At 45.1% G+C, this 13,000-nt stretch overlaps 1 protein-coding gene across 1 annotated transcript in view; it reads right to left on the reverse strand.

Annotated features, from left to right (window-relative positions):
• Positions 1-13,000, reverse strand: part of gpc5c (glypican 5c) — a 59,962-nt gene that overhangs the window by 16,108 nt on the left and 30,854 nt on the right. Inside the window, exons 4-6 of the mRNA XM_068748898.1 lie at positions 11,415-11,578; positions 10,228-10,284; positions 9,512-9,634 (exon numbers count right to left, since the gene is read on the reverse strand). Coding sequence (XP_068604999.1) covers positions 9,512-9,634; positions 10,228-10,284; positions 11,415-11,578 — 344 coding nt within the window. The remainder of the gene's footprint in view (positions 1-9,511; positions 9,635-10,227; positions 10,285-11,414; positions 11,579-13,000) is intronic.

Consider the following 13,000-nt stretch of genomic DNA (forward strand, 5'->3'; position numbering starts at 1 on the left):
ATAACGAGAAGCTGCCTTTAGTCTGTCTGTCTGGAGTGCCAGAGACAAATGGAAACCTAAAGAACGGGTGTTTAAAACTTAAATCATCGCTGATGGCAGTCATAGAGATTACGACTGTAATTGGAACGTGGCTTGCTTCGCTCGCATCTCCATGCCAGACTGTCCCAACCCTGTCTGTCACTGGGTGTAACTGCTCCCCACCGCCGTGTGTCAGCGCTGCCAGTGTAGCAGCAGGCAGACGACAGGCTGAGTCAACAGACCACACAGACTTCTGGGAAAAAAAAAGACCATGCAGCTCCATTAGATTGGCAAATAAATCATGTCAGTCTCACCCACGCACGTAAATTGCATGCATGAGCATCATCTTCTGTGAAAGGCAAAATGTTTACCCTGCATACAGGGTCACAAGTTCTCATCCACACGCCTGTTCAAATCCGTCGCAGTCACGCTGCAGCTTCTTCCGTGTTTGGCGTAACCTACACAGATGCGTCTTTGAATTGCTGCAGATCAAACTCTTAGAAGTCAGAAGGGAAATTTGACTTTTTTTTCATTACACCCTGCAAGAGCAAGAAATATATTTGATTTTTTCTTTTACCAATGTCACTGTGACAGTGAAACATGATTGGTTAAAATATATTACAGTTCATATGCAAATCATTTCAATATGTTTTTTTTTTCTTCATCATTGTTTGGAATCAAAGCTGTAATTTAAAACTAGTACTAGTACTCTTTTATAAAAGTACCTGGACCTGCCTTTATGTATTGCACCATTCCCTGTGTTCTGTGGCTGACCTCTTCCCCTCTCGTTGTCACACCTGCTCTGTTTGTCACACCTGCTCCTCATTCCCTTCGTCACCATGCCTCCTTCGTTGAACCTCACAGTCGCGTTCCATCCTTTTTTCTCAAGCCATAGGCATAGTCTCGTTTCTGAACCTTTGCCTTTTGTCTAAAAATGTGGCTACCTTCGCCAGTGTGGACTGTTCTTTGTGCACCAAACCCTTTTTGGGATTAAACACTTCTGTTTCTCTTCCGTCAGTCTGTGCTTCCGCATTTTTAATCCATACCATCCTGTTCAGTGTTCTTGACAAACCTAAACAGGTCAAATGGGCTGCGAGGCTAAAGATGTAATGTAATGCAGAGTATAGTAAAGTATAATCTAGTATGCTCTATGCAAAGATTGGTTGCACTAATTAGTCACTATGCATCTCATCGTGCCTGTGTGAAATGAAGCACAAATGTGTCAATAACATTAATTGTCCAGTAGGGGGCAGCCCTAGCCAGTTTAAATGCCCCCCCCCCCCAAATAACTCATGGGGTTTAAGGTTATTATGACTGAGTCAGGAAGAAATATAGAATTTAGTTAAAAGAAAGTCACAGAGAACACGTAACCATAAAGTCACATTTACAAACATAGTGGAATGATGCAGGAGATTAAAGGTGAAAGAAAGAAAATACATAGGGCTATGGGGCTCTCATCTGCCAGTCACATGCTAACATGCTGAGGAGGGCATGGATAACTGAGGTGAGAGGTCTGGTGGGGGGGTGGAAGCTGGGGGGCAGGTGGTGCATGGAAGGGCAGACAAGGGCAGGCAGGGGTAAAACCAGGAAAGTAAACAATTTGCCAGAACACAGATGGGCGGGGAGTGGACCGTGATCCTCTGGGGTGGTACGGCCACCTGTTTATCCGTCTGTCTGATCCGGGCCACGGTGGCGTGAACTTGGGTTTAAGGTTGGCGGCTCCAGTGTAAACAAAAGAAAAACAGTCAAAGGATTTCACATGGAGGAAACTGAATGGCCTAGAGGACATGAATCCCTCTACTCATAGTAAATCTCTTTATCTCTGAGTTTAAAAAAAGGTGTCATTAACATGGTTAAACACATACAGATGGTGGCGTAATGTCCATCCAGACCGCGCCGTGTGTGCTGCCTGTGTAAGCAAGCTGTCCGGTCTCAGCTCAAAGGTACAGTAAATTTAACTCGAGCCAACAAACATGCTACAACGTACCCACACAGACAGCGGAGAGGGCTGGCCCGGGGTGTTGAGTGAAGGGGGTCAGGCTATCTGCTGCTGCAGAGGGCATGTGTGAGCACACACGCACGACATACAGACATACACACTTATAGATGGGCACGTAGGAGATCGAGACACCAATATAGCCGATATAGGATTATACTGCAGCTAATTTCTGCTCGGTTCAGGGAGTATGAGAAAGCGTGTACGTCGCAAGCAGAAAAAAGAAAGGGGGGCAAAGGTCAGGGAGGGAACCAAATGAAATCAGGCAGATGCTCGCATCAAAAAACTTGAGGGGAAAATACCAGACAATTTTCCGCCGCTGTCCTTTGCCCCACATCCATCACTGTTGTGGTTTTAAATCTGACGCTGCATTGCCTTAAGTCACAAGCACTCACCAGCGCTCCACTCAGTGTTGCCTTTCATGTACAAACAGCAATAAATCTAATTGGGAAAACACTTCATTAGTCATTTAGTGGCATTTTGCGGCATTCCCCAGCAGGTTGGTCTTTTCACATGAATTGTAAACGTTTAATTAACAACAAGTTGTCAACGCTTTTTACTGTTATTACTACGCCCGTGGGTAGATGTTGCGTTCAACTGGTTAAAAGGCACCAGTTATTCATTTAAAATAATGTTTGCTTTCTTCTTTCCTCTCACGTAAACACATGCAGAATGCAAAACACAAGCCAAAACGACCCTTGTCCCGCATGAAGATTTAATATATATCATGATATATATCATGTTACAAGGTAATCAAATAAATCCTTATATATTTGACCAGCAGATAGTAGCAAAGCTCACCGTTTATAACTTATTAACACCTTCTGCTGGTTTGCCAGCTGGCTGCAACAATATCACAAATAACAATCAAATTATTGAACGTAATCCTGTTATGGCACATTAACTCCTGTAATCCTGTGGGATGTTCCCAATTTGGATAATCTGGACATTTTGCAAACCGGAACTATTTCAAAAGTCACATTAGATCCGCAGTGTCTCAAAGGCTGTGGGAGGTCTGTCACCTGACGAAACAGCAACCGCTATGTGCGAATGATTACCATGAGCGCTTACAGAAGCAGAAAAAATAAAAAGATGAATCTGTTTTATGTCATGTGACACATCAACTAAACCTTGTCCTGAATGTATCATGTGTCATACTATATTGATTTGCTGGTCAGGAATGTGTCGTTGTGCATTTGGCAGCAGGGTGATGTGTATAATAATAATGTGTGGATGTGGGATGGAGCAGGCAGGGGGGGGGGGGGGGGACTTTCCCTTCAATTCAATTCAATTCAATAACTGTTCCGTGTTGAGGCCGCATTCCCAGCACCACTCGGGGGGGCTCCAGTAAGCGAGCCACGACACACCAAGCCCACCCGGAATTTTAGGAACGTTTTCCCTGTGGTTTCAGGTTACCCCCCCCCCCCCCACACACACACACACTCCACAGTAGTGTACTATACTTTTGATGTTGGTACAGAGCTGGTTTTGTTGGCTTTTCCTCCCTCCTCTCATGTTGGAACTCACCTACTCATCCTTAGAGTGGGAGACTGACGGGAATCCACCTGGATTCCAGTGAGACCTCTTGCTCGACCGCATCCCAAAAATAGTCACGTGGAGCGACTCAGATGTGATCAAGCTATACGTGAGCTCCAATGCGTGTCGTCCGTGTGAGTGTGCTGTGTTGAAAGTGGCCTGTATCACACAGACATGGTGTGATGATCTCTAGGCTTTAATCCCGCGTCTGCACAGCTAACAGTCCAGGCTTAGTTTTTGGATCAAAGTAGAGGTTCAAAAGTGGATTTCTCTGCCTTTGAAGAGTGTTAAAATGCACACCGATCTGACGGAGTCAGTACAAGTGTGTGTTACAGAGAGGGAAGGACTCAAAATGCACGACGCCTTTATCACGAGAACTCACTTTTCTTTGTTTAAACAAGTGAAATGTGGTGATGATTACATCCTCAATTTTTTTTATTCCATTTTTTTATAAAAAATAAAATAAAAAGTGGAATTCCTGTAGAAAATCCATTCAGAAGTAGATGTTGACTTAGGCAGAGGTGGTTTTTAGCATTGCATCACAAAGATAAGCATCGCAGAGCCAAGCGGCCAGTGTCTCACTAGAAGGCCGTTTTAGCACAGAGGATGAAACTAATGGTGGACTCGTCCTGAAGCTTTTTGTTTTGTGTGCAATGTTTCCTGTTTGTGTGACTGAAGTCACGAAAAATATGTTTCTTGACAGTTTTTTTAATATATTTTTAACCTTGCCAATAGAGTTACAAAAACGCAAACACAACTCTCTCTCTCTTTCTCACACACACACACACACAAACACACACACTGCTGGCCGGCACTCAATGTCTCATAGAAGTAATTAAAGCACATCCATCACATCCATCCATCCCCAGCATGTCCAGGATCCATTTATCGTCCTCGTCTCCTTCTTGGAGCTTTTGCCTCAGTATCTTGCGAGGGCAGGTTTTTTTTGCAGGTCGAATTCTCCTCATAGGAACAGCTCTTGTAAAATCTGCCTTTCTATCGCGATGCTTTATATGAGCTCTAACCGCTCCGCCGGCTGGATGCACAACAGAAGCATCGGGGCCGTAAAAGGCTGCGTCCGTCCTATGAAAGTGAAGAGAATAAGGCTGAAATGAGTTGGAAGGCGGACAATAAAACTTGAATTTGAGGGGGCTGAAACTCATGAACACTCCTCAATGAGAGACATGTTAAGGCTCAAATTGGCAAATAATTGCATGGGGAGGACTGTGAAATTGCATTTGCTTGCACACAACTATTTATCAGAGCCTTTTCCCACTATTTTCATATGTGCACTGCAGATGTGGAAACACCAAACAGAACACAAGCTCATAAACGGAGAAAGTAAATAACTCTTATGTAAGCCAAGAACAGTAATTTTTGCATTTCCTTACATGCACGCACACACACACAAATCATAGATGCAGACACAAAGACAGAAGAAATCGAGCAATGCAGAACGGGTCATGCTGAGGTCCCAGGAAGCAGCCCATGGTTGTGGGAATGGGATGGGCCAAAGGAATCGGTGATAAGGAGAAGTAGAAGAGACAGACTGTTCTCCTGCCGTACCATCATTGCATCATGTCTGTCGCCGTGTCTACATTTTATAGAATACACTTACAGGCAGCGTCTGAAGTGTTTGCTGCTGTAACAAAAACCCCTTCCCCACACATAGAGGCCCACACAGCGGAATGGCCTTTCCCCTGCATCTAGTAATTAATTAATTTTCCCCTCTGGTAGAATGTCATCATCCAATTCCCCTTGCATTTTTTGAAATGAGCTCCTCTGACCCAAGAGACCGACACGGAGACGGCAGGGGAAAGAGGCGGGGGGAATACAAGCTGATGGGGCTGGAAGAAGGAGAGAAAGTGAATGTGAGGGGTGAGGGCTTTGCCCGTTGCAGAGCTCTCCCTGCTTCTCCCTGCAATAACACAATGGATTCCAGATGTCAAAATGATAAACAAATGGATTGTCAAAAAAAAAAAAAACAGCGAGGCGTTCAGAAGCTCTCACACTGCTGTATTGTCTGCGGGCCGTCCCCGAAGCGCTAATCCAAAATTTTAGAATGAGTTATTAGTTTTCCACTCTTATTAAAGAACACCCACACACACATACACGGCACACCCACGCATTTATACACACACACACACACACAAGCAAAGATCTCATCCCTTCCTTTTCCTCCCTGCAGAATATACACTCTGCGCTGTATACAGAGAATAAATCAGCCCAATGCGAAGCGAATCCCTGAAGAGCTTGCAAATCATGAATTGCTGTTGAAGAGCCAGAGTCCAACTAAATCATATTTTAGCACATGCAGGCAACGTGGAGTTAGGCTTATGTTTAAACAGGAAGACGTCTCCATTCCCTCTGACCTATTAGTTTTACTTGCTTCTATTATTCCATCAGAATGCGAAGTGGAAACACCTTCCTGGTGCATTAATTCATTTCCTTGAAGACTGTAATCGTCTCGTCTTCAAACGCTTATCCGGATCCGAGTCATGGGTTTACGCGCTATAGAGCCTATCCCAGCTGGCCCACGGGAGGAGGTCGGCTGGTGCACCCTGGATAAGTCGGCAGTTTATCACAGGGCCACACCCATTCATGCACACATGGTTAATTTGGAGTGACCAATTCATCTCAGTTGCATGTTTTTTGGCGCTGGGAGGAAGATCCGGGAGAGGACCCACACGGACACGAAAGGCCTCAGGTGGATTCGAACCAAGGACCTTATTGTTGTGAGGCAACAACGCTATCCACTGTGCTGCCCACCTTCCGATCTTAATTAATATCGTATAATCAAGATTAAAAAGGAGGACGAACGGTGCCAGACTTGCTCGCGCTGCCGACACATGCTTGTGGGTAGAAATATTTTTTAATACAAATTCTTTCGTTTGTGGGTTCACTTCTAAGCTTTTTGAAGTGAAACAGATCCCTGCATGAGCTCAAGTCTGCTCTCAGCAATAAAGTGACATGGTTTTTATCTTCACGCAAATTAAAAGCACAACCAACGCCTGTGCCTGGTTAACACGCCATTAATTTTAACTCTTTCCATGTCACATTTTACTCGTTTTGAATGTGGCCTCTGATCCTTTTTCAGCTCTTGTGCACCTGATTTTCTCCTTCAGATGAAAAGAACATTGAATAAATGGATGGAGGTGGCTGCATTTGCTTACTTTTACCAGCGGTGAGAAGGCTATGTTTACCTCGAAGCCCGTCCCTATTTTTGTTTGTTGGATTGTCAACAGGATTAGGATCAGAAACACACTGATCATTTTTCTCTCTCCTTGTTTTGCCACCATACCCAAATATTAGGCAATGCCCAAAGGAATTTACACAAGAACCTGATGTCAATGTAACTGTCAATGAGGTTACATCTTCATTCGCAGTAATTATAGCCTCGGTGGTAATCAAGATCTTTTACAATGCTTAAACGGCCCACGGCACTCTACAAAAATACAGATGAGTCAAACACATTCCTGAAAAAAGACATACAGGTACAAGTTTATTATTATCGTAATGGAAGTGAAGAGTGATGACAGCGAATTATTGCAGCCTGTGGTGAGACTGCTATAATAATCTAAATAAAGAATGTTGTAATTTTGACTGATCTTATCTTTCCGGAAAAGATGGCGCAAACTATTCACACATGTGGAGCTGGAAATGTTCAAAGATGTTTGAGTCGATGCCAGCATTCACTCTTGGATGTAAAAGTACAACTGCTCGGCCGCCGCTCGGCCCTCTGTCATCAGATGCCGAATAAAGAGGGGAAGGGAATTTCAGCTCCCAATGTGTTTGATGTGCTTCTGAAGCATGGCAACACATGACTTTCTGTGTGTGTGTGTGTGTGTGTGTGCGTGAAAGCCCACCAAGCCAACGGAAGCGTCGTGTGTCACAGAAAGTCCCACTGTGGCACCACCCCAGCAGCTTGACGTGCCCATTTTTCGAACATGTTCTCCATGAGGTCATGTCACACTTCTTCTCGCAGCTTCTCACATTTACTAATTTTTGCCCTCCTTTCGTCCACGTTGCTGATTCCAGGCACCTTTCCCAGGCATGGTGTGGAAAGTGGCAGCAGTAGTGGCAATGGTGTCCAAGTCTTTCCCATGCAGCCTCATAGGAGGGTCTTTGTTTCCCCCTCTCGGCTTTTGGGGGGGACCCCACTGCAGGGCTGTGCCCCACTTTACTGACTCCACAATGAGTCTTTATGCTGCCAAGGCCCTCCCCACCCCCTTTTACATCATGGCATTATGCGTCCCTCCTCAGGGGCACAGGGGGGCACCATGGCACCAAAACGCCAAGCCTTTTCATGCCCTGTCCCGTCTGTCTTCCTCTCCCCGAGACACTCCAATTGAGTCCGATGCAGTGGGAGCAGTTTGCTGAATAGGCGCAGGCTGGTCTGGGCAGTTTATGAGTGGTGCCAAATGTTTCAGTAGGGCACTGTTTTCTCATTCAACCTAAGAACATTTGACACCACAAGTAATGACCTGGATTTCAGCAGGGAGTGTGTGATAATAACAGCCCATTAAAACCAAGTAGCACAGAAACCAGTGCCTATGGCGGTTAAAGTGACAATAACTGGCATTAAACACAGACAGAGATACAATATCTTAGACAGGCTCTGGAAGATTAGATTATTTCTTGAATTTTAAGTGGCGCATGCCTCACTCAGTGTTCACCCTGGCTATCTACTGGGCTTCTACTGCTGAAACGCTATCGCTAGTGATGACAAATGAGTGGCCTGTTCAATATCTCAGTTACTGGCAGATTTTCTGCAGGCAAGACGAGAGTAGGGGAGAGGAGAGGGAGAGGGAGAGGTATGAAATTCTTATACACTAACTAAAGCCAAACTCTCTCAGACAAATCAATTTTAAGCCAGAAATGAGGATAATAAAATGGTATTTTGAGAATCTGAAACATCTGTTCCTTCGCCTAATTCCTCCTACCCACTTATCTAAAGCATTATTTATGGCCTATTATCCAAGCAAAACTTTGAAGTGCCCAAGGATCTGACAAACAATTGAGAGGCTAATCACAGGTGGGGTCATTCCTGGAGCTCCGTTTTCCTCTGATGAAGCCAATACTAGCAGAGACATGAGCTTAAATTGCAATCGTACTGGAAGCGAGTTTTGGGCCACCACAGAAGGAGAACATAACCTTGTCATAATTGTGGACAACTGTGGAGTTTTGAAAGTGCTTAACAAACAGATCCAGCAAATCAGTTGCAGCTGGCTACATCGATTCTTTGTTCTTCACATGGTGATTTTGAAAAAACACACACAAATACAGATCACTCTAAAGAGTGATGCACCCACAAGGGTTCCAGAGACACACCTATAAATCAGCACAAAATAAAATGTATGAGAAACAAACAAGAGAAAGGGAACAGATAACGATACATTAAGCAACTCTTATGCAGAACAGACGAGTGCCTCGTGACTATCTATTCCCATTTAGCCTGCCTTGCGGAGACGCATGTAATCATTTCCCTATTTCCACATTCATTAACAATAACCACACTGACTCTCTCGCAGGGACTGCAGTACTACTGCAGTGGGTTTGTCACTGCTGCTAAAACCTGGACAAATTCAAAAATCATTCTCTTCAAGGCAAAACCTATCGAACCTACCTATGACAAAGTGGCATGCGATGCAACTTCAATCGGAAAAGCCCCCATGATGCACGACAAACACAACAACAACAACAACAACAAAAGTCAACTGGCCTCAAAAAATGTGCAACAAGTTAAAAGAGGTTGCTTCATCATGACAAACTCTGTTCACTGCGCTTTGTGCTTTGCTCAAAGAACAACATACATCGGGAGGGGATTGACCTTCTGGGATTAATAAAGATGTCTGAATGAGAATCTGTGACGAAGATCCATCAAGATATGAAAAGAAATCCGATTTACCCAGGCTTGAATTCAGATAGCGTCAACAGAGTTATCGGCAGGTTTCCTCTTACCTCTCCACCACGTCGTCTCCGCTCCAGCACGTGGTATCGTCCACCACGTTCTCCCCCTCGCAGAGCATCTCTGGCAGAGCTGCGAAGAAAGACTTGTAGCGATGCAGGTACATCAAGAACTCCCTAAGGAAAAATAAAATCAGACCTGTGAGGAGGCGGGGGGGTTGCCACGGAGTGATTTTAATTCATACCACAGACCGTTCTAAATCAACAGCAATGATAGAAAACACACGATTGAAGAATGCCTTCTGTGATTATGACCACATTGACTGTACCGCAGATGACAAACAATATTTGCATTCCTTTCAGCGACGCGTGTGATAAATCTGCAGATCCTTCTGCGAGAGGTCGGCAGATTTTCTAAATAGCGCCGTGTGATAAATTGCTTGCTTCTAACACAAACTTCTTTCTTCTTCTGTGTCATCTCAAGCTAAACAATGGCATGTTTTGACCAGATCCATACTGTTGCCATCCATTAGGCAGGGCTAAAACTGCCTGGGCTTCACAGAGGTGACGTGTGGGAACAGACACGGTCAGGAAACTCTCTCAGGAGATGAGAGCAACAGATGAGACGGATGCAGATGATTTTGAGAGGAATGAGAAAAGAAATGCACAAAAGAAACGCAATCGGGTAAATTAAATGTCCAAAACACGAGCTGTCATTGTTCCAGCGTGTGAAACGTTGAGAGGAATGAGATGCGCACGTTCATGCTTACCTAGAGAGTGTTCTCAAGTTATGTTTATTGTTCTTGGAGGGTTTCAGGGGGAATGAGCTGGGAATGATGGGAGTTGGAGTCCAGGGGAGATTGTTGCAAGCAATGAGGATGCAGGGATGTGAATGTTGGGTAAAGAGAAAGGAAAAAGAAACAAAAAGGATGACATGACAAGACAATCAGTTGACCCTGGAAGAAAGTAGTTATTCGTGCACATGCAAAGGGGTGGACACACCACAAACGCATCAGTGACTGTTTCTCCTCACGTCGCACCGATAATTACAATAAGTACTGGCATTCAGTGTGTTTGTTAAGAAATCCAACGCACAGGCAAATATCTCCACATGTGCAAAACGTTATATAGTCGCAGGAAAGCCAAAGCAAGTTCTGCTGAGATTCTCTTTTCCTGTTAAAACCAAATACATAAATGTTGCCTTACTCGATCAAGTTCCATATTTTTCAGCGGTAGGCTGCTCTTTCTTCGCTGCAGTTAGCGCTTGCCCTGCCTCTGAAGTGGTTCGAGGGCTCACATGTGCTTTGGGCAGGGGCGGCAGCGGGCGGGGTGCTGGATTGTGTTGCCATGAATGACGGCGGCGGTGCCAGGCCAGAGCTGTCAGCTAGGCTGGCATCAGCGAGGTGATTCATGTTTTGGGACAAGGTCAGGGCGGCAGAGCTGCAACTGTGTTCCGTGTGCATGTTTCTGTGTGTAATGCTATTTAAGCTGAAGCCGGCTGCTGTGCAGAGAGCTGGTGGTATATGGCTGTCTGGGTAAACAGGAAATTGTTGGTCCATTAAGATTAATCTCACCCGCAAACCCCCCTCCTGGCTCAGCGCTGCCAACTGCAGTGGGCACAGGATGGATGCCTCAAAGGCCAGATGGAGGACATGGACTTAAGCATCAGACGTTTCCTCTGGGCTTCCGTGGGCGAGCTTGTGTCCGACTAACCAACCGAAGGTAAGGTGAAGTGGAGGCAGCTGCGAATAGACGCTGGCCAAACCCTGAGATTTTGTCATACAGGCCAGTTTTCCTTCTTAATTTAAATTTCCATTTGGCCGATCATATGTCATTTAACTCACTAATGGGCAAAAGCAAGCTGGAGCTGAATATTTTGCCACAGAAGGCAGAAGTGATTTGCACAGAGCGGCGGTAAACTTTGCAATTCGCAGTGCGGTTTATTGTTCTGTCTTACCTCCTCAAGTGGGCAAACTTCCCCAGCCACCGCTCTGGGAGCGGTTTGGAGGGAGCAGCAGATGGGAGAGGAGAGAATGAGGCCACCGTAGAGGTTGTGACCTCTGGGCTAGTGGGCTGCATGCTTGTAGGCTTCCCGGTAGACAGGCCACACACCTTGTCCACCTGTGGGCAGAGATAGAGCAAACACACAGACACACACCTGTTAGACTTGGAAAACACATACCGGCACAGGCGGTGGGGGGGCTACTTCCATAAAACACCATGTGGCACCTGTGGAGCTGAGAGCATATAAACGTCGTTCACAGCGAGCACACATGATCAATTTGAATGCCCATATTTCAGTCGTGGAGCAGAGGATCCTATGAACGACTGACAAAATGGAAAATGGAAGGAGTGAAGCGAGGCGTGTGATGAAAGGCGATGTGGTAAGTGAGTGAGCTCCTGCCAGAAGGGCTGACAGTAAAGGTGGAACATTCTACCACCTCATGGAGGTGAGCGCACATGCGCACAGTTGGCAATGATCGCAAAACTCTCTGGTGGGCTATTAAAGCAAAGTCGAGGAGTAGACGGAGGGCGGGTCCACGAGAATGGAGGGGCGTCGGCTTCAAACCAAGAGGCAAGAAAAATCAATGACAACTCATTTGCTTAAAAGCCTCTGGCCGGTTTTATTAAGTGGTCCTCAATTACAGAGAGAAACAGAGTGCAAAGGCTCCTGCATTGCTGGACTGGGAAGCTCTTGTGATCGATGCATGAACCGCTTTGTGTAGTGAGATGAGTCATTCCGCCATGTAAGGGCATCCAGCAGGACGTCGTAATATTGAGCAACGTGATTGAGTGGATTTAGGGGCGGGGGAAGGAGCCTAACAGAAAAAAGCAGCAAAAGAAATGACTTCACTGAAGGAGTTGATTTTTCTTTTAATTATTATTATCTCTTCATTGCTTCATTAGGGTCGGGTAATGTTCATTTTTGAAAATGCAAATGACAAATAATGCAAAAGTTAAAGATGACACTTGCTCTATTTAAAGTGAAGCCAAATCTATTTCAGAAACTGGCCTCTACTTGAAATCACAGCGATAAACTCTGACTGGAATCTGGTGGATCTACAACTGAATTTATTGCTTATAAAAAAACATAAAAGTCCTTGTACAAATTTCCTCAGAGACACTGCCTCTGAAACACAGGTGTTTAGGACGTCCTTTGAGACGCCAAAAGCAACAGAGTATACGCACCCAGCATTGAAAAATGTAATTTGGGAAGGAACTGGCAAGCAAACCAGCTGAAATTGTGAGGTGAATGGGTATGTGCTCAAGCATGTCCACATAAGGATAGTAAATCTGACTCTGGAAGCAGCTGAAATATGTGCTAATAGTCACTAAATGTGTCTTGCCAGAATGCTAAAAATATACTTTCCCTCTAATGTGAGACAAATCCATCTTCTCTGCTTTCTCTAGTTTCAGAGAAATAGAGTTCAAAAGACGTTTTTTTGGGGGGGGGGGGTTTGCCACTGGCTCAGGAATCCAGGAGCGTAACTACCTGATCGTTGCACTTCACTCGGCACCTCTGCCTTTCTCTCCTTCTTTAGC

Source organism: Brachionichthys hirsutus, chromosome 15 (genome assembly GCF_040956055.1).
Source record: "Brachionichthys hirsutus isolate HB-005 chromosome 15, CSIRO-AGI_Bhir_v1, whole genome shotgun sequence".
NCBI classification, from domain to species: Eukaryota; Metazoa; Chordata; class Actinopteri; order Lophiiformes; family Brachionichthyidae; genus Brachionichthys; species Brachionichthys hirsutus.